This window comes from Mesoplodon mirus (genome assembly GCF_964341445.2).
Source record: "Mesoplodon mirus genome assembly, chromosome: 2".
NCBI lineage: Eukaryota > Metazoa > Chordata > Mammalia > Artiodactyla > Ziphiidae > Mesoplodon > Mesoplodon mirus.
Window position 1 is genome coordinate 50,892,363 of NC_138977.1, and position 25,088 is coordinate 50,917,450.

At 38.3% G+C, this 25,088-nt stretch overlaps 1 protein-coding gene across 9 annotated transcripts in view; it reads right to left on the bottom strand.

Moving 5' to 3' along the window:
• Positions 1-25,088, bottom strand: part of RUFY3 (RUN and FYVE domain containing 3) — an 84,317-nt gene that overhangs the window by 51,387 nt on the left and 7,842 nt on the right. The window contains exon 1 of one of the 9 annotated variants that reach the window (XM_082611663.1): positions 16,340-17,593. The exons of 6 other annotated variants lie outside the window; for them this stretch is intronic. In XM_082611663.1, the coding sequence (XP_082467789.1) occupies positions 16,340-16,517 (178 nt within the window). In that variant the 5' untranslated portion in view covers positions 16,518-17,593. Of the gene's footprint in view, positions 1-9,116; positions 9,304-16,339; positions 17,600-25,088 lie in introns of those variants that run through there. 2 more of the 9 variants (XM_082611666.1, XM_082611668.1) reach the window with 2 other exon arrangements.

A 25,088-nucleotide genomic window follows, 5' to 3' on the forward strand; every position in this document is an offset into this window, starting at 1 on the left:
AACGGGGCCAAAGCTGTCAGGGAGCGCTTCACAGAGCTCTCATCTAGACTAAATGGGGATGTAGGGGGCACAGGGGGAGGGAGAAGGGGAGTAAATGCTCCGGGTGGGATGTCACAGGAACAAGGCAGGAGAGGAGGCTGAGGTCAGCTCATGCAGTCAGTGAAAAGGCCAGTGTGGACAGAGTGGTGGGTGTGCGTGTGCTAGGAGAGTGTACACTGAAGCTGGGGGACTTGTAGGTGCCCAGCCAAAGTGGGAGAATGTAAAATGATAAAGTGGAGCCAAACTTCAATTTTTCTGTCTTTATTATAAAATGTGTAAATCACCTTGAGATCCCTAAAGTTAGGTGCCAATTACAGAAGAAATAATTATTGGTTTGGGGAACCTTCATACATTTGAACATATGTGCTACTTTTCAAGGTAATTCCACCAGAAAGGAATGCTATTACATGACCAAGCTCAAAATGACTTAATGTTATGGGAAATCTACAAATCAGAGCAACATTCCAGATACTTGAAGTTCCTGGGATCTGTTTGTTTTTAAACTGCTTGTTCATGGTAATACATATATATATATATATATATATATATATATATATATATATATATATATATATATTTCTTTTCATGAATGATAAAAAAATTTACATCTTCCTAACAAATGAAAAAACAGCCATAGAAAAATGATATAATCTTGAAATAAAGTCCCCTTTGAACATATTATTATCTTAAAGGAACAGCATAAACTTATATTAATCCCACTTTACTTGGAACCAGAAAAATAAAGATTTTTAAATGCAAGACTCTGAAAACCTAATCCTGTACGAAGTACCTGCATGGAAAATCTGACGAATATGCTTACTGCTCCAGTTACAGTCATGGGAAATAAAACCTAAAGCGGACACTTCCTCTTATGGAAAACAATCAAAAGGTGGTTAGAAGATTAAAAAAAAAAAGAAAAAGAAAAAGAAAACTGAAAGATGTTGGTGTGGCACGCACCTTCTGTATCATCGCGCATTTGCTCCACCAAATCTGTCAAATCCTCCCAAGAGTCTTTGCAAACAGCAAAAAGAAAGGAAAAGAAAGATAAAATGTCATGCAAGCCAAGAAAGAAAAGTGTTATTAAAAACAAGGTTTCAAAAGGGATAACTGAAAGGGAGATGCCTAGAACTCTTTGGGCTTAACTCAGAGATTAGTGGTGAAAAGCGCTGGGAATTCCAAAGAGGAATGTGACACTAACTGAGCAGAAATATCAACTATGACTATTAAATAGGTCTCAAAGCTAAGATTAATAATTTCAAGGCTTCTAATTTCACAGATCTTCTATGGGATCTGTATATCCCATAAATAACAAATTTTTTTTCCCATTGAAAATCAAGATGAGACTCTGTACTCTAGTGTACACAACAGTGACCTCATTCAGTATTTCTTTTGATCCCTTCAGTGAAGCTAAAAAAACATGTGGAATGTTTTTTAGACTCAGGCCAAATATCATGATGCAAAACTAGTGACTTTAAACAACCAAAGAATAACCTAAATACCTTTCCCGAGCCTTCCACCCAAACAGCTCTCCTTCCCCCAAACAAAAATAAAGGAAAAGTTGCTGTTTGAAGATAAATCACTTATAATTCAATAAAGACAGATGTTTATTCAGTTAAAAGTATAGTACTCTCTCTCCCCTCTTACTATAAACTCAGTGTTCTTGTATACAGAATATTCCATGTGAGGCAAAAGGACACAGATGTCAAGATTACAAATATAATAGATACTTCATTATAGTGTCTTCTAATAGTGTCTTAAAGCTGTAAGATCATTATCTGTTCTGAAATGAATTTTGAGAACCTATAGAAATTTTTTAAAAAATGGATTAGGTTCATCCTTCAGTAACTCTGAAACCATGGTATTATACACAACTGCAGTGTTCATAATTAAACTCACAAAATCACGTGAATTTTATATGTGTAAATACGCAAATACAAATCAAGGTAAGTTCTCAGAGGATGAAGCATAACAGAAATGAGAAAATGGGCAAAGAATACTTTGTCCATGATAAGCCCTCTTGAAAAATTTATCATGGAAGCCATCATAGGATCTGAAGCAATAACTTGGAGTAATGACCCAGAAAAAGAATTTATCATTTGTCCTACTCACTAGTTCATTAAATTATCACTGTAATTAAACTGGTCAACTTTGGTTCTCACATGGCATAGTGATTTTCAAGTGAACTGTAAGCGTTCATTCTAGTGTCAAATATATGTTCAGTTATCCTGTAAAGATGTGCAAAAAACCCCACAGATATATAAAAAGTTAAAATTTAAATTTAAATTCAGAAAACAGGGAAGCAGATGGGGATCTAGTAAAGTGATATGTGATTAAAATGGAACTTTTTTGAAAACTACATATATAAAGATTATGGGTTAGGTCAGACACAAAGACAGGCAATATAAAGTAATATAAAAGGTAATATAAAAAGAATGCAAGTACCTATACCCTATTACACTTGTACCGTTCCCCAATTCAAAAGTTTAGAAATTAATGACTTAGAAAACCAAGCACAGGAGTACAGCTCAGAGAACCAGGATTAAATTCCTAACTTCTGTCAACATCCCAAGCAAGTCACTTTATAAACAGAGGTAGGAGAACATGATAGTTCAGAGAACAGACTCAAGAGCTGGAACACCCGGGCTCACGTCCCAGCTCCACCCCTTACTGTTTGTATGACCTTGGTCCAGGTACTTCATCTGTTTTTCCTCAGTCAGTTTCCTCATCTATAAACCATGGACAAGAGGAGTACTTATCTTACAGCCCTGCTGCAAGGAGTAAAAAGAGTAAACACAGGTCCAAAATCTTTTATCTGAATATTTTCTGGCCAAATGTATTCTGAAATGCAGAATTTTATCTTTTTTAGAAAGGTAAAATGGCATATACTGAGGCCAACATGCAGAACCAGCAGGGCCTGAGACAGCACTTCACCAGCAAGCACATCAGTATTTCTGCAGGAAACATATGGATATTCAAATTAAATAGGATAAAGACTATAAATAGCCTTAAGTAAATTCAGGTCATGTTTTAGCATCAAATGAGTTCAGGCAAATTTATGAAAAATGCTTCTGGTTTTAAGAGCTTTTTTTTGGATTTATGTCTAGAACACTTAGAAAGTATCTCATACAGAAAAAGCACAATATTATTATTTTACAATGAATTTGTGTTAAAATACATCATATATATATATTTGCATATATGATTTTCAAGTATAATCCTCTGAAAATATAATATGCTACAGATTTATATTATGTAGGATTATAGATTCATAAGAATCTTCTTTTAACAATCATGTTAGTTTACCATACAGACTTGTCATGTGACCTTGTGAAAATCCGTAAAGTGACTTCCTATTTTATTCTTCATTTCTTTAACTAAAAACTACATTTGTCACCTAATAAAAGTCTACTCTATTAAAGCAAAATATAAAGAAACTCCAAGATTTGTGCAAAGAAGAGCTCAGGAAAGTGAATTTCTAGGTGGAAATGGGTGTGGGTACAAGGGATCTCTCTGATTTTCCCCTTGGCATGGACCACCTAGAGCACTTTTCTGTTCCAACCAGACATATTTTGTTTTGTTTCTAAAACAAAATTTAAAATTATGAGTGTCAGAGTGATGGAATCAATTTAAAAGAGCCCTCCTCCCCAGAAAGGTAAAAGGTATGTTTTCTCCTTTTAAAGTTGTTACCCACCTTACCTTGGCATGCTCACAATTTTATTGTAATAAAGAATGGATACCATAATGGTTATTTGGTTATACCATATAACACCCAAAGAAGGATTTATAAAAGATTTTTAAAAATTGTGCCCTCTGGAATATGTTCAAATTATTAAAGCAACAACAATAAAAACAAAAGTATCTGATACATGAATCAAAGAGGTGGGTGGCAGCATGACCAACTCTTGTCTCTTTCCCAGAACATTTCCTTTTTCTAGGGATAATCCTTTGTTGCCTTGAGCATGTTTCACCTGGTCTAAAAAACTATATTACCTTTAATTTGTATCATAATACATATTCACAAATTGCAAAGAAGCATAATCTCAAGCCTTGTTGGTTGATACAAAAGATAGGTCTGGATTAAAATTTTGCTCTAGATAATGCATAGTTCAGAGCTGTAGCAATCAGAATTGTGCCAGAATGTGCACTATAAATATTAAAGTGAATGGTAAAGGGGAGCTTCCAAAGTTACTCTGGCTAAACAGACAGCCTCAGTTCACTCAAAACACTGACTCATAAGGAAAGGAGTGCATACCTTATAAATGCCAAGTGGATTGTCACAGGGTGTGGTGCCATGAGACCAATGCCACGTCAGGACCACCACTCCACTCTAAACGCTTGGATTAAATGGTTAAAAATGCTGCTCCTAACAGACTCTATCATCTTATTTTTTAAGATGCATATGAACAAAGACATCTTTTAAAGTCAAGAGATAAGAGACAGGCTGGAACTATATAAAGGCCCTGAATTAGGAAGCATAGGTTATTTGAGGTTCACTGAACCATTTCCTGGCTAAACGTGGAGACTAATTTACTTAGCTCTGGAAATATTTAATTAGGTGGTACTGTAAAATAGTTGTTCTTACGGTACTTGGTGACTCAATGATGATGCAGTGTGGTCTGGTAAAAGAGGGCCTAGCTTTGACACTGGACCCTGCATAACTACTTCTTTTTTCTCTCCATGAGGGACAGCTGAAGCTCCATCCCTCCTGAGAAGCACTGGAATAGACTCAAAGTGCCTCTCATTGTTTATGTACCCAGGCTTGTGAGATCTCTCTTCTTCTTGATATGTTCTCTCTTCAGGAGTATTATTACTATAGACAAGTGAGTTGCAGTCAAGTTTAGAGACAAAAGCAACCAAGTTACACTGTCTCCTTGAGGCTAGGTGTCTTTGATTTAGAGTGTTACTTTTTAAAAGTTTACTAGAGTTTCTTGAGAGTTTCTTGAGGGGACAGCCTTCCTGAAGCCCCAACCACTGATCACAAATAACTCTGAAGGACTGTTGTGAAAGTAAATGTTAATTAAAGTACTTAGCAAATCACAGGTACTCAATGTCAACTTTACATTTATAAGAAACCAACATGTGCCCTGTATTTTGATTTGGCTACAAACTGGAGTCCTCTAAGTATATTTGCCATAATTATTCAAAGGAAATAGAGGGAATGGGATTGGGAAAAAGCAAAACTAAACTAAACTAAACTAAACTATTAAACACAGGGAAAGAACATAAGTCAATGTAAGTAGACCAAGGACAAATTTAGCAGCTGAGACACTGTTAAACAATAATATAATTAGGTTGGTAACCTAATAATAAATATTAGCAGAGGAACTGTCAAGCTAACTTTAAAAAATGCTAAGAGGTCCTGCTATAATAAACCAGTAATTTAGGCCAAGGTCTATCTTCTCCCCAAAGTATAGTAAAAAACAAAAATATCAGCACAGAAATACAAATGGTCCTGGAAAAGGTAATATTAAGTTACTGTGACACTGTGATTTATAATAAGAAATATATCTTCGGTTTTCATGCCCAGTCCCTGACAGAGGCCTCCTGAAACCTTATAAATTCCTAAGTGCTAAGAACAGTAGGAGCATCTTTTGTTCTAATCAGGTGACTCTGGGTGGCTCCTGAATGGGATCTGGTTCCCATCATTAGAAGCTTGGAATTATCAGCAACACTCCTCCACCTCTCTGAAGAGACGAGAGGGGCTGAAAATGGAGTTAATAATTGGTCTTATCCAAGTGAGGAAGCCTTCTTAAAATCCCAATAGTATGGGGTTCGAAAGCTTTCAGGTTGGTAAACACATTCACACACCGGGAGGGTAATGCATTCCAAGTAGACAGGGACAGAAGCTCCTGCGCTCTGGGCCCTCCCAGACCTCACCCTACGTATCCCTTCATCTGGCTGTGCATCTGTTTCCTTTATCATATCCTCTAATAAACTGGCAAATGTAAGTTAAGTTTGAGTTCTGTGAGCTCTTTAGCAAATAACTGAATTCAAGAGAGAGGAGGTCATGGGAACCTGCAATTTGTAGCCCAGCCAGAGAGAAGTGGTGGGTGACCTGTGGACAACTTGCATTTGGCAGCTGAAGTTTTATGGTTGTGGGGTGGGAGGGAACAGTCTTGAGGGTCTGAGCCTTTGATCTGTGGGATCTGATGTTATCTCCAGGTAGACAGAGTCAGAAAGGAGTTAAATTGTGGGACACCCAGCTGGTGTCACAGAATTGCTTGGTAATGGGAAAAATCCCACACATTTGGTGACAAGAAGTGTCGGAAGTGTTCTGCGTGAAAGTAAAAGAGAGACACAAGAGGAGGAATGCAGGTTTTTCCAATACAGTTATCAACATTTGAGCCGTTTAATATTTACTGAGCACGAACGGGGAGCAAAGGGCTTTACTAAGGCAGTTAGGACAGTTAATCTGTACAGAAGAGACAAAGATGAAATATCCACAGACACTGCCCTTCAGGAGAACTACGTAACTATGACGCAAGGTAAAAAGGGATTGGTGGGGCTTCCCTGGTGGTGCAGTGGTTGAGAGTCCGCCTGCCGATGAGGGGACGTGGGTTCGTGCCCCGGTCCGGGAGGATCCCATATGCCGCGGAGCGGCTGGGCCCGTGAGCCATGGCCGCTGAGCCTGCGCGTCCGGAGCCTGTGCTCCGCAACGGGAGAGGCCACAACAGTGAGAGGCCCTCGTACCGCAAAAAAAAAAAAAAAAAAAAAAAGAGATTGGTATTAGATAAAAGAAGATAAAACAGATTCCTAAGTCAGGTGAGCAGCTAGGTGACACAGGGCCTGACAGGGAGTGAGGGGATGAAAAAAAGGGGCCTCCACTGCATCAGGAGACCCTTTGCCCTCTTGCCTGAATGGCTGCAATTGCAGAAAATAACCGCTCTGACTAACTGGACCTCACCTGGTTAGCTGCTGCCCATAGAAGAAGACACTGTGAAATTCTCAGATAAGACAGAGTACATCTCATACATACCCTAAGTTTTACAGCTCTTGGAGAAAGAAAAAAGAAATTCCAGCAGCTTTTTCATTGCACAAAGTAAACCATAGCAATCTTAGAGAAGTGTGAAATTTCTCACTGTACAACCAACAGTAAAACTCATTCTCTTCTGCTAGGACATTGTCACTAGCTCAAAGAAACCCCCCCCCCAAAAAAACATAAAACATTATCATGCAGTTTTCAGCTGCTGAATCAACTGTCCTAAAAACCCACAACTGTTTCCCTTGAAAGTTCAGATTTTAATACAGTGTGGGAAACCACAACCAACTGCAGTGGCGAAAGATAAAAATGAGTTGCAAAGAGGCAGCCAATATGAAAATTCATGACACCGTGGCATTAAAAAAATTTTTTAATGTTTATTGCAGCTTGGAAATGTGTATAAAAAAAGTAAAATACATTACTATTTGACCCAGAAATTCCACTTCTAAAAATGAAATTGTTCAAGTGAAAAGTGTTCAAATTATAAACATAATGATGTACCAAAACTGTTTGGGGTAGCCTAATTTAGAAATAACATAAATATCTATAATAAGGGAGTAAAGAAATTATGCACATCCAAACAAGTGAAGACATTAAATGAGGCAGTAGAGATTTCTATTTACTGAAGTGGAGAGAAGAACGGCAGGTCACACAAGACAGGTATGGGATGACCTTACATGCATAAAATTGTGCGAGTTTGTAAACGAACCACATGTGTATATATTAAAAAAGAGAATCAGGTTGCTAGACCTTACCAGTGGTTACTGATAGGTGCTAGAATTTTAGGTGAATTCTACTGTTTTTTTTTTTTTTTTTTTGAGGTACGCGGGCCTCTCACTGTTGTGGCCTCTCCCGTTGCGGAGCACAGGCTCCGGATGCGCAGGCTCAGCGGCCATGGCTCACGGGCCCAGCCGCTCCGTGGCATGTGGGATCTTCCCGGACCAGGGCACGAACCTGTGTCCCCTGCATAGGCAGGCGGACTCTCAACCACTGCGCCACCAGGGAAGCCCGAATTCTACTGTTTTATATATTTTTACTTGTCTGTATTCTGTGACTCTTAAATGCGAGTATATTATTTTTACAACTAGAAAAATAAAGTTGTTTTCACTAAAATTCATATATATATAATAATTCTAAATATATTTTCTAAGAGAACCCCATTATTTTCAATATGCTGATATAATATTTTTTTATTGGGGGAAATCTAATTATGATGAAAAATAAATACTTAGGGGTCATTTGACAATAAGTATGTTTCACTGTCCCTCTACACATGTGTTTCTAAGCTCATCAAATTCATCTATTTGTTCTCTGGCAAAGTGCAAATACAAAAAATTGCAAGGGAATGAATTTTAGTATTTACTTCCCTGTACTCAAAAGTACTTCGTAGCAGTCCCAGTGGGGTTGGAACAACAGCAAAGGGAAATCATGCCCCATTATACTCTCCACCTTCCCAAAAAAGGGGGCACAACCAACAAACCCGAAATAATACAGAACCACGCTGAAGCGCAGAGAATACTGTGGGCGCTCTCAAATGACAGCCTTGCTCTCTTCCTAGCCAGGTCTCACAGGTACCCAGGCTTGGGAATCCAACAGCTTGAATTCCAATCTGAGATCCATCACTGAGTATTAGTTATCTAATCTGGTACAGCATTTACCTCTGGAAAATGATAAAGATGTCCATGATTAGCTTAGGACAAATAACCTTCTGGCACTAGGCGCTGATAACCCAAAGAAGAGTTAATGTGAACTACACTAAGAAAGTCACAAATTAAAGTAAAAGCTCCGTTCAAAAACGGTCCAGAAAAAGCTCAGCAATAGAGAGGAAAGACAGTAGTAAGGCACTGTGATTAATGACAGGGCACTAAAGCGGACTCCAGTGACAGGAGTGCTAGGCAGTTGGGAAGAAACTGAAAGCAGACCTGAAATCGCAAGGAGAAAGCTGATTTTAGGGAGAGCACATTACAGTCAGCTCAGAGGAAACATGTAGCTCTTCTATGGTTTCATTACAGATTGAGGTGCAAATGGAACTCTGCTGATACTTCTCTCCCAGATTTAGGATTTTATAAAATCTCAGAGGCAAGTGGGTAAAACTTACCGTGTAAGGGTGACTAGCCAGACTATTCCCAGAGCAGAACAACAAGAAGGGATGAACCTTGTCCAAGGAACTTTGCCTGGTAGGCTTCTGAGATGGTAGTAAAAGCTATAACCTCTTCACTTTGAGAAGTTCACGAAGACTGCCTTGTGCACACGTAATCACAACTCGGAGAACCTGACTATGAGGCTAACCGGGTTGGTGGCAACAGATACTCCAATAATCTCACTGAGGGAAGATTACAAAAGGAGGAGTGCCAGAGCGAAAGCAAAGAACAACACGATTCTGTAAAACAGAGAATCCTAACAACTCAGGTTTTATTTTCTGAACACAGGAAAGGAATAAATCAAATGCTGTACTAAATGCACCTAAGTCTAAATGCTGTGGGCCACCCTTGTGCACAGCATGCAGCATTTAGACAGCTCTGAAAACAAAGCATGCCAAAAAATAAACCCTGACCTGTGACCTGGAAAAACTCAAAATGTTTACTAGAAATATTAAAAAAATTATAGTGGAAATTGAATCTAAAGCAGTAGCTCCACTTTTAGATTATTTCTCCTATTCGTGGATGTGGGAAACTCTGTCATGGAAGGTACTTAACTCTGAGTTAGAAAGATGGATGATTGCACATCTACAGTTTTCATTAAGCTTTTTTCTTTAAAGAAAAAAATGACATTGTTTCCTGATTATAGTAATATATCCTCTTGTAGAATATTTGGAAGACATAATGAAGTATGAAGACTATAAAAATCATCTGTAGTTCCACTATCCAGAGAAAACCACTTTTTTACATTTTTGGTACACTTCCTTTCACTTGTGTGTACGTGTACCTCTATTTAAATCAAATTGTGGCAACTAAGACCCAACGCAGCCAAAAAAACCCAAAACTGTGACCACAGTGTATATGTGGCTTGGGAGACAGCTTTTAAAACTTACTATATTTTAAAAAATACCCTCTGCCATCAAATATTCTTCCACAACACCATTATTAGTGTTTGTTGTATTGATGTTCTACAATTTATTGAACAATTTTCCTGTTAGGTTATTTAAGTTGCATTTAAAATCTTGCAACTATAAATCATAATACAGTGATAAATATATATACCTGTATATTTTGCCTTTATCTCTGATTATTTCCTTAGGATAGATATCTGGTAAAACCACTGGAACTTAATTTTTCAAGGCTCCTGATTCACACTGATAAAGTGATTTCCAAAAAGGCTGTACCAATATATATCCTACTAGCAGAGCCCTATCTGAGCCTTCCCACACTTTCATCAGCACTGAATATTATTCATAGACATTTTACACAACAACAAATTATTTGTTGTACTAAACTTCCATTTTTGAAATAAGATACAATGAGTCTATAATATGAGATAAATGATTTTTAAAAGTTTAAAATACCCAGAAACCATAAGTTATGTGTAATGGAGGGAAGGTAGTCCAATAATCTTTTCATAATCTTTTCTTTTAAAAGTGATTATTTTCTGGGGTTATGAGGCATTAATGAGTTCACCTGAAGTGTGTTAGATCGCTACAATAAACAGTACACAGTGATACAAGGCCTTCTGAAGGATGCAAAAGAAAAGTTCTACCCTAAAGAACCTTCTGTATAATCTCATAAAGTATGAATCACATAGGTTAAAATAAATCAAGTGCATTCAATCAAGTGACACAGACAGTATCCAACGATTCAGGAGATGAAGGATATTGGACTTTTTAGAGAAGGTTCATTGATGAACCCTTTCCTAATTTAATGTCAGCACGGAGAATCTAAAGCGGGAATAGTATAACAAGAATAATCAGGGTTTCAGCAAAGTGCAGAATCACAGCCTGGTTGAAATAGGTAAGCATTGAAAAGGAGTTTGAAAAAACATTTGATAAGTAAAATTACCCAAAAGAAGGGCATGGGAATAGTTAGCTAAAGAATAAGGATTCAACGTCGTTACTGTTTCAGACAATCCATAATCATGAACATTACTGCTACCGCAAACAGCTTTCCACGTCATTTTGCACGTCATTTTGCACATCTACTTGAGAAACATTTTAAATTTAGCACATAAAGGTGCTGCCTGCCCACCAGGTCAGTTTCAGCAGTGTGCCATTTTTACTGTTTCGCAGCATCTGCATAACTATGTAAATATTTTTATGGGCTTTATAAAAACGGGTGGAAAGAGGGAAAAAAATCGCAAGTGGATAAAATGCTAAGGTATCCAATTTAATTGATGGCAATCACCAAGCTTGCCCCAATTGGCATGCTTTTGGCCTCATTTGGATGCTCACTGGACGTAAGCTGGTCAATGCCACGTTCAACTGTGTACAAAACTACTGGAAATATGTCACCAGAGACCAGGAGGAAGATGTTCTTTATGACACGCAGGTCTACTGTTGGACATACACTCACTGAATTGCGGTGTAGGTGAGCTGTATGTGGGTAGGATGGAGGCTCCAACACTTACTACATCTCTGAATCTGTACATTTGTAAAATGGGGATAACAGTACCTAGGGTCAAAGGGTTTTTGTAAGGATTAAATGAGATAATACATATATATTACTTAGAGGAAACAGTCCCTGGCACAAAGTAGCTGCTCAATAAAACATAGCATCTCTTCTTGCTACACCACCACCACCACTACCACCTTTTCAGGAATATTCTACATTCAATATAAAGGCTGCCTGAAACAGGCTCTTGTACAAGAATGAAAAGTTTACTTTCTTGAAGACTCATTTAGCAATTTTATGAAGAATGAATCAGTATAGGAAGAGAAATGGTTTGGAGAAAAGCTAAAAGTAAGTGTAGGAATCTAGATGTGACATAATTAGATCCTGGTAGTTGCAGAAACTAAAATGAAAGACAAAATTAAGCTTCTGTTGTGGAATGGAGCACATATATCCCTCTTTTATGGCCTAACACATACAGCACTATTTGTTTAATCATAGCAGAAAGCTACAATAGCCAGATGCCTTAAATCTGGTTTATATAATTTCATACATATATATTTCATACATTGGCTCTGTACCATGGTACTGCAGTGATTGCCATTTTACTTGTTGAACTACCCTACCCCCCACTTGTCAATAAGCTCAGAAAATACGGAGGAGCGGGCTTATTCACTGTGCTGTACCTCAGGACCTAGCATAGTGTGGAGCATAAATTACAGGTGGGGTACTTAAATGTATGTTGAATGAAGGGCCGAGGTTCTGATCTTATGATAAAAGCTGTGTGTTTTTAAACACTGCTTTTTTCTTTGGGGGTTCTAACAGACCCTAAGGATTTTTCCCCTAGGAAAAAAAAAGCACAGATGTAAAATTTTATATATAATTTTTTGAATCATGGTTCCCAGATTTAGAAGCCCTGCACTAGACTGTAGTGAATTCATGCTATGAAGTTTCTTGGTAAACAGCCATTTGGCTTCCCCTGACAAAATGCCCACTGGGACAGGCACTTTTTTCATTAAAACATATGCAGGTCCCAGGCAGGATGGGGTTTTACTAGTGTGCAGTGATATTAATGAGTAAGAGTACGTTAGTAAATGTCAATGGAGTTATCTCAGCAACAGACACTTTCCACAGTCACCGGCTAACAAGCATTTTCCATTTCATCTTCAGGGGATTTTTCCTTGCTTATTATATCAGTAGCGTATTCCCTATTGAATGGAAAAACCTGATCCCAAATCTACACCCATACTGTTCTTTGGGAAGTGTGGTCACTCTAAGTGTTATCTGACTTTGAATTCCATGTCCAGTTCCTAAGGAACAGGATTGCCCTTTAGCAACTAAGTAGTTCACACTTGTTTTACAGCAGCCTCTGACATCTTTGTTTCATCTCTTTTCCTTGACTGTGAATTCACTGAGGGCAAGGGCCACCTATTTCTTAGTCTCTAGAACTGGACTTTGCATGAAGGGATGCCCAATAAATATTTCTGACCAACTGACAGACCAAAACACACTCCTTGCATGTGGTGCAGTATCATTACTACACTCACAGATGTTACATATAAGCTATCCCTTTATACATTACAGTATAAGTGCCAGATAGTCTAAATGAACACTAAAGCAAAATGCAACTACCAGGGGAAAACTGCAGAGTTACACAGTAACAGCATGTCTGAAGTCGGCCATCACATACAGTTATTCAAAGCTTATAGTTGTCTTTATAACCAAATGGTATATTATACTGTACTAAACCGATCATCTGTGTTTCACCTCTCAATGTCAGATTCCTCTTCTTTAAAAGAAGGTTAATAGGAAAACAAGTATTTCTTGATAACTGTGTTTTATTTTTAACCAATTATTTTCTCGTTTATATGAATTTAAGCTACTAACCTTTAGTCTGTCTGGTAAACAACTAGTTTAGACTACTCCAGAAAGTTAGATATAAAAACAGAAATACACACTAAAATGGCAATAGATTTAAGAATGGGGCTTATACTGTTACAGCTCAAACCACTGCTCCATGAATAACTATTACACAAATAACTAAATTTATAGGGCACTTTACATTAATTATCTCATTTAATCCTCCTAACCTACTATCTGGTAGGTACCACTCCTAACTACTCGTTATACCCAGCTTGGCCAGCTCACTATGTACTGTCTGAAACGTCCCCTCCAACCCCTACCCGCCACAGTGTCAGCCTGGTGATTGTCTAGTTATCACGCAAGGTTGAGCCCAGCCCAAGTGTCACTTACTGGAGGAAGCCTTTGCTGAACCTTCTCCTTACAATTAAAGATTTAGAGATTTGCTCCAGGTTTTTTTTTTTTTAAAAGTATATTAAAAGAAGTGAGAGAAAGATCACCTCCTTGACCACCAATAAGCACTGAAATAATTAATTGAGTTTTTATTCCCACGTATTTAAGAGTTAAGCTAGGCAGAAACTCTAGGTCCAGGCCTACACTTTGGACAGCACAGTGAAGGAAGGAACTCTGTTTTCAGAAAACAAAAGTTGGAAACCACAGTGCTTGTAGTGCTGAGGCCACAAAGTTAGTCTATATTATCCTCTTAAGAGGATACATTATGCTTTTGTCCCTTTTCTCTTGTGGGAGTCAGAGGGCCCCAACGCAGGATTTGCGTGGTCAGATGTCTGAAGTATTCTATGGATACTCCTGTGCCTGGGCACCAGGTGCTCCATTTTGTCAACACAGTAAGATTCCCATTATCACTGGCCTGGTGATCACCACTTAAAGGTTAGTAGCTAAATTAAACTTAACAATTGTCACTAGCATCAATATTAAAGCAGACATTTCTTGGGTTCAAATGACATTAGACATCCAGAGTTAGCCAGTGGAGCAAGGAAATAAAATCCCTGTATTTTATTTACCTGGTTTCCTAGATCACTAAACCTACACATGTTTTCCTGGGTCTGGACTTTCTTTTATTACTTCTAGTGCTAATCATTTGAAATTGTTTCTTCTTTTACCCAATTTAAGGCAGAATTCCAAAACTCATTTGTTAGCATTTCTCTATTTTCCTCCACACCCTCCATAGTTGATTCTAAGGTGTTGGGAACTTCCTATTTGTCTGTTTCCCTTAATCTACGGATGTGCCACTTAAGTTTAGGTTGCAGCCCTCATACATTTTCCATCACAGATTTCTCCATATTGAATTCAAACAGTACCACTACAAATGCTTATGTGAACCAAACAGCTCACTTTTGTTCACTCACAGGAATCTTGCTCAAAAAACAAATATGTATTCAAATTATTAAATTTGTTAAAAGTTATTTTGAGGCACTGACACACTAAATTTTATAATTAAGGGAATATTTGATATTGCATGACTTTCAAAATGAATATTTTTTAAAACAAAATATGCAAATTGAGGCATTTGCTAAAAGACTTCTTGGTAGCCTTCCAAAAATGTATTTTTCTTCCCTAAAGATTTTTAAAGCTTTGGAGGCTGTTCTAAACAGTACTGGCATTGTATGCAGTTCTAGCTGATGTCCTCTAACCCCTGTGCACATTCTGAAACTTAGAGCCAAAGGAAGCTGTCTAGCTGACAAACCAATTGTTAAAAGATGCAAAGGGCCTTAAAAACTACTTAAACATTGCCCTTAAAGACACACCCAAATGACTGCTTTGTGTTGTGATGTTAACCCTCTCTAAAAGTGTCTAACTGGGAAAATAAAATCCTTTTCAGACACAAAGAGTGAAATCTGAGTCATGATAAGATTGCAATGACACTAGGTCAAGGGAAAGGAATCACTTTTCCTAACCCAATTGCTAAGTGCAATTCACCTTGTGCCCTCTATCCTGCAGTATGTCTAAACATTAGGAAGATTTTATGAAGAATTTATTCTCATACGTGAGCATTTCTGTCTTCATTATTTTAAGGGTAGAGAATAAACACTAGCTAAGAGGTCACTACATAAAAATACAAAACAATTTGATTCAAATTATGACTCATGTTAATTCTCTTCCTTACTGTACTAAGAGAATTTAGGGGTAGAAGATGAAACGCTCTCACAATTTAGAAAAGGTTCTGGGAGAAAGTCACAAGTCGAGAACCACAAAGGTCTCAAAGGTACACACAGTGGAAATTTCAAATGGGTCATCACAGATACCACAAATAACTTATAAAAAGCAATGGCCAATAGGTTCCATGGGAAGGAATTACCTTATCAATCATGCCTTTTTAAGGCATTGTGCTTTTTTAAGACACCATATTCATTAAATAAGCACTGAATGTAAAACTGCTTTCTCATCTAACCTTATAATCTATATTATTAAAGAAAAAAAAAGTTTGACCAAATATTTTCTAGATATCATAGCCTGTTTAACATTATATCCTGATGATAGGATACCCTTCATGAGCGTTTCAACTATATCATGTACAACCCTATAATTATGGTCATGCTTTTTTATCTTTATTAAGAATCACTACAATTTCTATAATATTTTAGCATCTAATCAGAATTAATAGCTTTTTCATTGTTGATTAGGGTCAGATGTGATAAGTGACCTCAAATGTTCTTTTTAGAGGCTTCAAGACAAAGAACTCTAAACAAGCACCGGCATCTTTTGAAAGGATACTTCAGGGGGCAGGGAAAAATTATTTTTCCCAGTAAAGTAGAGAAGGGGAGCTGGTGGTAGGTAAGGATGAAAGGTTTTCAGGCTTGTTAATAGTTTACAGCATGGGTTCTTCCTGCCTCTCCCTGACCCTCCCAGCCCGAGTAACAATGGGGATGCTGGTGAGATACTAGTGGATGGGTTCTAACCATACCTTCGTGGGTAGGCTCTGGGTCAGGTGTAAGTGAGATGTCATCCAGCTCTCGCAGGCAGAGCCATTCTCCATCCATAGACACTCGGAATTTGCAAAGGTAGATGGTCTCCATAGCAGCCTGTGTGATCTTGTCAGTGGTGGGGGTCGGCATATCGGTGGGAGGCGTCAGAGCCGACATGATGACTCAGCTGGGACCACAACACACACACACACACACACACACACACACACACCCCACACACAAAAATAAAGCCTCCTCAACAAAACCCCCAAATCTAAAGCTCTGCAACAAAGCTCTCAAGAAACGGGGTGGGGGAGGTTAAAAAAAAAACACCTTATGGTTTAAGAACCAACTGTTCAAGATAAACAATTCTACACTATCTCTTCTCATAGATAGCTCCTACCACCTAGCAAAATAAGATGATGCTGCTTGTCTTCTTCCAGCTTCTCTCTTGTTATCTTCCCTTCCCTACCTCCTTCTTTTTCAGCTGAGCCAGAGGCTTGAAATCCTGCACAGCCGATGCTACCTTAGCTGGCTTTGAAAAACTGGCCTCTGTATGAGTAAGTGAAAAATCCTCCTTCTCTGTGCAGGAAAAAAAAAGTACAAAAGAAAAAAAAAAACGAACAAAAAATAAACCAATATTTTCGATTTAGCTTAAAAAAAAATCCTGAACTGCAGAAGTCACTTCCAGGATCTGCTCAGAGGAGCTGGGATGCTGAGTTCTAATAGGATTGGTCGTGCGCAGTAAGCAGGGTGTTGACCAAAATGGCTGACTAATGAACTGAACTGAAAATTCAGGCTCATGTGACCAGCTGCTCTGAACGTAGGGCGAGCAATTCCCAGGATGCTTTATAGATGCTGCTGATGCAGGGAGAGCAATTAGGCTGCTAGCTCTCATCCTGCACAACCCACTTCCAGACTATGCTAGTCAAACTGTGATCAGACATAACACAATGCACATATCCTCATCAATTTCCCTCTCTGTGGGATAAAAGGGCTGGATAACAGGAAGACAGTTAATACTGGGTAATACTGCACAGCAAAGATGGTAAAAGAGGTAGTTAGATTACTTTAACAAGCACATAATTCACCTCTTTTTTCCTTATATACTTAGCTATCAAAATTCTTTGCTCTGCTAAAGGTGGTGTTTTAAGAAAAACTAAAGCAGATTTTCCATTTAAATATCATACTCTGAGGCATTCATAATTTCCTTCTCCAAAGACCTAACTTTTTAGATAGGACAGAAGTGCAAGAAAAAAAAACTTGAAGTGAAAAAAGTAAAATCCTTCCTGATTAATGGCAATTTCCCCCTCCCCTTCTGATATTGCTGTATTTACCAAGTTTCTGCATTAGATTATTTTCTAGTACCTTAAAAATTCTCCCATCCTGGAACATGCTAAGGGCACATTATCCAGTTCTCTTAAACCAATCTACCAGTTTACCCACCCACCCACATATCTATACTATCCAAGGAGACCGTTATGCCTTGGTAGCAAGAAGTTAGGTACTTGCTTTCTGAGCTACATAAATAACAAGGAGATAAGGGATGACAAAGATTTTCTTTGACAATGTTTTGGACGATTGAAAACAAGTTTTTGTTTGTTTTTTGTTTGTTTTTACTTAAGGGTCTGGTTTTTAGGAGGAGCACAAAACTTCAAGAAATATATCCTAAGATGATTTATTGTGTTCTAGGATTTCTTATCAGAGGGTTATCTAAAAACTGAAAGAAAAATTTCTCCTTGAATATTATTAAAATTTTTAAAAATATTTATTTATTTATTTTTGGCTGCGTTAGGTCTTTTTTGCTATGCATGGGCTTTCTCTAGTTGCGGCGAGCAGGGGCTACTCTTCATTGCAGTGCACGAGCTTCTCATTGTGGTGGCTTCTCTTGTTGCAGAGCACAGGCTCTAGTAGGTGCGCGGGCTTCAGTAGTTGTGGTGTGTGGGCTCAGTAGTTGTGGTGCACGGGCTTAGTTGCTCTGTGGCATGTGGGATCTTCCCAGACCAGGGCTCGAACGTGTGTCCCCTGCACTGGCAGGTGGATTCTTAACCACTGCGCCACCAGGGAAGCCCAGGTCTTTTTTATCTATCTATCTATCTATCTATCTATCTATATATATATATGTATATATATATAAATAACTGAATCACTTTGCTGTATACCTAAAACTAACACAACATTGTAAATAACTATAATTCAATAAAATAATTTTTTTAAAGTAAATGAAAAGGAAAGCCACACTGGAATAAAGTGTTTACAGCAAATACAAAAAAATTCATAAATGCTTCCATCCTAATTTGAGATTGAACTCAAAGAAAAAATGCTAAGAACCAGATTCTATAGGTAAACAGGTATTTTCATATTGTTAGAGGGAAGGCAATCTGGTACAATGTAAGAATATATATACGTATATGCTTATTTATAATTAGGAAGAAAATCAGCAAGTTACTAAGGAAAATAAAATATTCCAACTAGGTTTATTCATTTCTATTTAAATCTCTTCCAACATTATTCTACATCTGGACCAGAACTATTCATTCATCCATTCATTCAGTAAATATTCACTGAGAGTACTCTATGTGCCAGGCACTGGGCATGCAGCGTAAGACAAGATCACTTCTTCAAGAAAGCAGAGTTTACATATCCAAATACTGAATATAAGTCTTTATTTAACACATTCACATTTAATTACAATGCAATTCCTTTGTAGCCAGGCATCTTTATAGATTAAAACTTAAAGGGGGGGCCTCCCTGGTGGCGCAGTGGTTGAGAGCCCGCCTGCCGATGCAGGGGATACGGGTTCGTGCCCCGGTCTGGGAGGATCCCATATGCCGCGGAGCGGCTGGGCCCGTGAGCCATGGCCGCGGAGCCTGCGCATCCGGAGCCTGTGCTCCGCAACGGGGGAGGCCACAACAGTGAGAGGCCCGCATACCACAAAAAAAAAAAACTTAAAGGGGGATAGTTTATAGTTTCACTTTAAGCCATGTAAAACACAGTTAAGCAGTCATTAAAATCTTTAAAATTACACTGAATAGTTCCTGGAACCACAATACCAAAGAGCCCTGGCTATCTGTACATATGACATCAAGACTCTCGGTCACTGATACATTCTTAAAATATAGAACTGTGAATACGTGAATTAATCTGAATGCTCTGGGATTGCCTGTGTCTGCCAACATCTGAATTCAGCCTGTCACAAACCATGATGGACAATCTTCCCACCAACCAAACAATAAGCATTTATTTAACCCTGAACAGGAGATCTGGATTGATTACAACGTACCAGCACAACAAAAACATCTAGGTCAATAAGCACAGAAACTTGATTAACATTCCTTCCAAAGGTCCTCTCCAGGTAGACGACACAAGGAAGGAAGCCCAAAGCAACTAAAACTTCTGCCAAGGAGAGAAAAACCTGTCTGCACTGGTTACCCTTGAGTTTACCACACCTATCAGTTTGAGGAGGTATTAGCAGTTATTTCAGAAATAAGAACTGTGGATGGGCAGGAAAACCTGTACTTTTACCCAGTTACACCTGTTTGCAGGCAAACACTCTTGAGTCTTCAACATGACAGTTACTCATTGTTCTGTTCATAAGCAATGAATTTACTATGAAAACATGCACTAAATAGAGGACTAATAAAAATAATTTTAAATATTGCTTGGTAATGTTTTTACATTTGGGTCTTTACTATGTAAACATATCAGCTTAGAATATAAAGGCAATATTAAGTCATCAGTAAGACATACAAACCTTGAACTTTTTTCTCATAATCTTTTCTCATAAACACACTAATTATAAGCTGTATTGAACTATTTTCTCATTTGATTCTACTTGAGAATAACAGCATATATTTGTAAAAGAGTTGTGAGGAGGTCTGGGGTACAGTTTGTGGCCCTAAAACAGAATTAACAAGGCTATGTGAAGTTCAAATCCAAGATAATGATCTGAACAATACTATGTTCTAACTGCTTACCCAGCATGAATTTTCCACATTATGGTTGATTCAAAGCAAATGAGATTCACTTTTCAAAGTTAGTAGTTACATTCCTTTAAAGTATATTTACTCAGCTACTATTATAAGACAAAGACTGATTTGTCACACCCAATGTCCCTGTTATACAATGTGGAAAAATTATTACTACTTAAGGTAGCTATCATTTATTGAATTTTTATTTTGTTAGGTGCTTTGTAAATATCATATCAAATCCTCACAAGAATTCTGCAAAGTTGGGGCTTTCCTGGTGGCGCAGTGGTTAAGAATCCGCCTGCCAATGCAGGGGATACGGGTTCGAGCCCTGGTCCGGGAAGATCCCACATGCCGAGGAGCTACTAAGCCCGATGCCACAACTACTGAGCCTACAGTCTGGATCGTGCGAGCCACAACTACTGAAGCCCATGAGCCTAGAGCCCGTGCTCCACAACAAGAGAAGCCACCGCAATGAGAAACCCGTGCACCGCAACGAAGAGTAGCCCCTGCTCGCTGCAACTAGAGAAAGCCTGTGCACAGCAACGAAGACTCAATGAAGCCAAAAAAAAAAAAAAAGAGAGAGAGAGAATCCTGCAAAGTAGGTATTGATATCCCCTCTCTACATTCAAGGAAACCAAAGTTGAGCCACATAACTGGCCCAAGATCACACGATTAGCAAGTAGCAGAACCGGGATCCCCAGCTGCTTCTAGAATGCCCCTGAAGTCCATTTTTTCTTCTATACTTTGCAGCTTCAGCACTCCACCCCAAGGATTAAATTTTACTCAGGGAAAATAAAAGAAAACAAAACAAAAGCAAAAACAAAGTAACACAGGCAAGGTCCTCTTGAAATTTCCTAAACAGTTATTTCAACAAAGTTAAGATTTGAAGCAGAGAGAAATTTTAACCGCTTTCATACTTTACACCTTAATGTTTCACAAACCATATATTCCACTTAGTCACCCTTATACATCTAGTTTATGTTTTTAATGAGTGGGCATTTTCTTTTCTTTCTTTCTTTCTTTTTTGCCCAAGGAGCAAGGCTTGCAGGATCTTAGCTCACTGACCAGGGATCAAACCCAGGTCCCAGCAGTGAAAGTGCTGCATCCTAACCATTGAACGCCAGGGAATTCCCAAGTGGGCATTTTCTGAGAAGCTGAGAATCCAGCATGTATCTTTCTGCTTGTGCTGGCGAAGGGTAAACCAACTTCTTCCTGACTATCGTGAAGTATGTCACTTGCTTAACTGTACCATTGAAAAAACCATCTTACCGAGTTCCCGCCACATTTACTTATCCGGGTGGACATATTAAGAACACCTGATACATTCAGAAGTGTTAAAAGATAAATGAAGTCGGGGGGAACTATTTTCTAAAATGACTCATTTCAGAACTTTTTTAAATAACAAACTTCGATGCCTAATTTTAATTCTTAAAAAAAAATCACCAATACCCATGAAACCATTGCCCAACTGAAGAAACAGACCAGTGTCTTACATTTACATGCTCCTTCTCTGTTCTGAATTCCTGCCTCCCCTTTTGAGGCAGCTACTTCTGAACTTCGTGTAAATCACTGTCTTATTTTATTTTATTTTATTTATTTATTATTTTTTTTGCGGTACGCGGGCTTCTCACTGTTGTGGCCTCTCCCGTTGCGGATCACAGGCTCCGGACGCGCAGGCCCAGCCGCTCGGCGGCATGTGGGATCTTCCCGGACGGGGGCACGAACCCGTGTCCCCTGCATCGGCAGGCGGACTCTCAACCACTGCGCCACCAGGGAAGCCCATCACTGTCTTATTTTAAAAATATTACAAATAGACAGATGACTAAATAATATTTTAGCTTTTTTTTTTTTTTAACTGTAGCGAAAAGGGTTTGATACTGTATATAACCTAAGCCTTTCACTCAAAACTGCCTTTTCTAAGATTTATCCACATTGTAGTGTGTAGCTTGTACTTTATCCTTTGGGCTGCTGTGTTACAAAGGTAATAGTCCATCGTATGTATAAACAACTTTTGATCTATTTTCATGCTGGTGAGCATTTGGGTTATTTCTAATTTTTTCATTTTAAATGATATTATTTAGATACTTTTCAGAAATAGATTCTGGTAGGTATGCCAATTCTTCTTCAACAGGTTTGAGGGTAAGAGACCACTTCACTTACTTCTTTTACAGTTAGCTGACTCCTCCTATTACTTGGTTCCTATTCTGCACACAATAGTGCTTCTTAAAATTTGCCAACTTGTGCAACTACATCGGTTTGTAAAGCTCACAAGTTCTGTTTCCCAAGGCTTCCTGGGTCACAGTTTTACAATTTAAGAAGAAAAGTCTCATCCCCTCCCACCAATTTCACTAGTTGCTGTTAGCACAAGAGGCTTCCCTTGATGAATTACCATCATGATGCCATCTGGGAAAGCCCAGATGTTTCTGCTAAATTATAAGATTATTCAATTGAAAGATCATGACTTTGTCACATGCTCCAGTTCTCCCTCTCACTTCCTTCCCTCTCCCACACAAAGATCTATTATATCTACCTCTAATGTTGAGATTGCTACATGTTTAGGTTTATACACTTGGCAGGCTCAGTATTACTTTGTAGATATTCCAAGGAAGATAATATATACTATGAGTCCACCTGAGAAGCTGAGTTATGGCTGCTAAAAACACCACCAGGACTATTACATTGCATAATATTTTTATTGTAAAATTCACCGGCATAAGACTGAAAGTAACTCCTACCTTAATAACTAAAATGGATCTCATGGCTACGTGGCAGTAGGTAATAATTTACAGATGTAAAGCTACCAACTACTTAGTAGACAATCTTGGGAAACTTATCCTCCTCTTGTCTCAATTTATTCAGCTATAAAAATGGAACTAAATAACTAGCTTCACAAAGATCACAGGCTCCATGAGAAGAACTCTGCCTGTTTTACACACCATTACACACTTGCTTAAAATAATACCTACCAAATACCAGATACTCCATAGATACTTGTTGGTATAGATATGTAACTCTAAAGCACTCTATATTCTTGCAATGATATATTTCCACCCTCCTGTTTCACTTCAACCATGAAAACCCCCAAGTTCTAGAAAATCAAGCTATAGTTATGCCCCAACAAACATGTCATTCTAACACAGGCTTTATTCATTTATACACAACAGATTCAATTATTTAATATGTATAAAGCACCTATTATGTCTAGCCACTATGGATATGAAGAAAGAACAAGGCAATAGACAAGAAACTGAAAATTATAGGTGTTTAAGAAATTCCTAAATCCCTGTCACACACATGGCTATTCAGTGTTGCTTACATACCTAACTATTTTCTCTATCACACTGGTGGCTTGTGAATTTCACATTCATTCATTTTTAGCAAATAGGGCTTTATTGGGTAGAACAAGGAACTAGAGGGCTACTGCTGCCTAAAGAGGAGCCTCCAGTTTAGGATGTGATTCCAGTTATGGGAGGTGGTGAAGGAGGCTGAGAGCATGTGGACTCAAGCCAGAATGCCCACAGTCAATCCTAGGTCCATCACTTAGAAGCTGAGTGCTTGTTTCTGCGCCTGTTTCTTCACTGACAAAATGGCGATACTCATATTAACTACTTCAGAGTTAGATGAAGTAATGAAAGTAAAATGCTCAACATGGCACTTTACACAAAGTAAGCAGTCAGTAAATGGCAGCCATTATCATCATTTTAATATGTGATTCTGCCTTCGAGAGTACTGGGAAAAAACCCCAAAACCCAAAAAAACCAAAAACCCTATCAATCACATGAAATGAAAGTCAGTAAGTAAGGATGAATGTTCAGGGGACTAAGGTAGAGGAAAGTAAAAAAGGCGATCTGAGTAAAGGGTATGCTGGGGCATCACTTGGGACTTGAGAAAGGAAGAGGAGAGAGGGGTCAGAATTTTACCAAGCCTGCATAACAGGTGCCCAGATTTCCTAAGTTCATAAAAAAGGCAGAGGAAGCAGATAAATGTCTGTGGATAGTCCATAAACAGATTCTAAAATTAGAGAGAAAAACCATGTTCTTAAAGGCAATATGCTGAAACAATTTCTCCCGCTTTCTACATGCCTTTTGCTGTCACAGTCTGCTAATCTCTCCTTTCCTTATGGATCATGAGGTTTCAGACTTTCCCACCTCTGCCCCACCATCCATGCCACTCCCTCTGATACATGCTGAGTGTCATGTCCATTCCGTATGGAGCAAGTCTAGAACCAGACACTCACTAAGATGGGTTGTGCAAAGAGGAATATCATCTTGGCCCAGCAGCCCTCAATTCCTGATCTGTTATGTTTTAGGAAGACTATAAACGTTTCACAATTATTCAAACATAGCTACAGTAGAGGGCATGACAGTATTGACAGGTACCCTCTCAAGTACCACTGCTTTTGTAACTCTAAAAGCATTTCTTTTCACGTAACTTCAAACCAATTCTTTATGCTTATGGTATACTACTAACTTCCCAAAATAAATTTTAAAGCTCATACTTGAGCCACTTTGCACTGTAGGAAGACATTATAATGTTAATAAGGTTTGTGTAGAAATGTAACAGTTGTGATGTTCTGCAAAGTTCATTAAAATGGGATTCTACTTTTATTTATGATGGCTACAGGTTACTTATTGTGTAATGATAGAGAAGCAGCATATCTTTTATGCAACTTGTTTCATTATTTAAGGAATTTTCAAAAATATTAGCCAACAAGGAATTATCATTATTTCATCCAGTTAATTTGGGTAAACTCTCATCATCATCCACCTAGACTTTT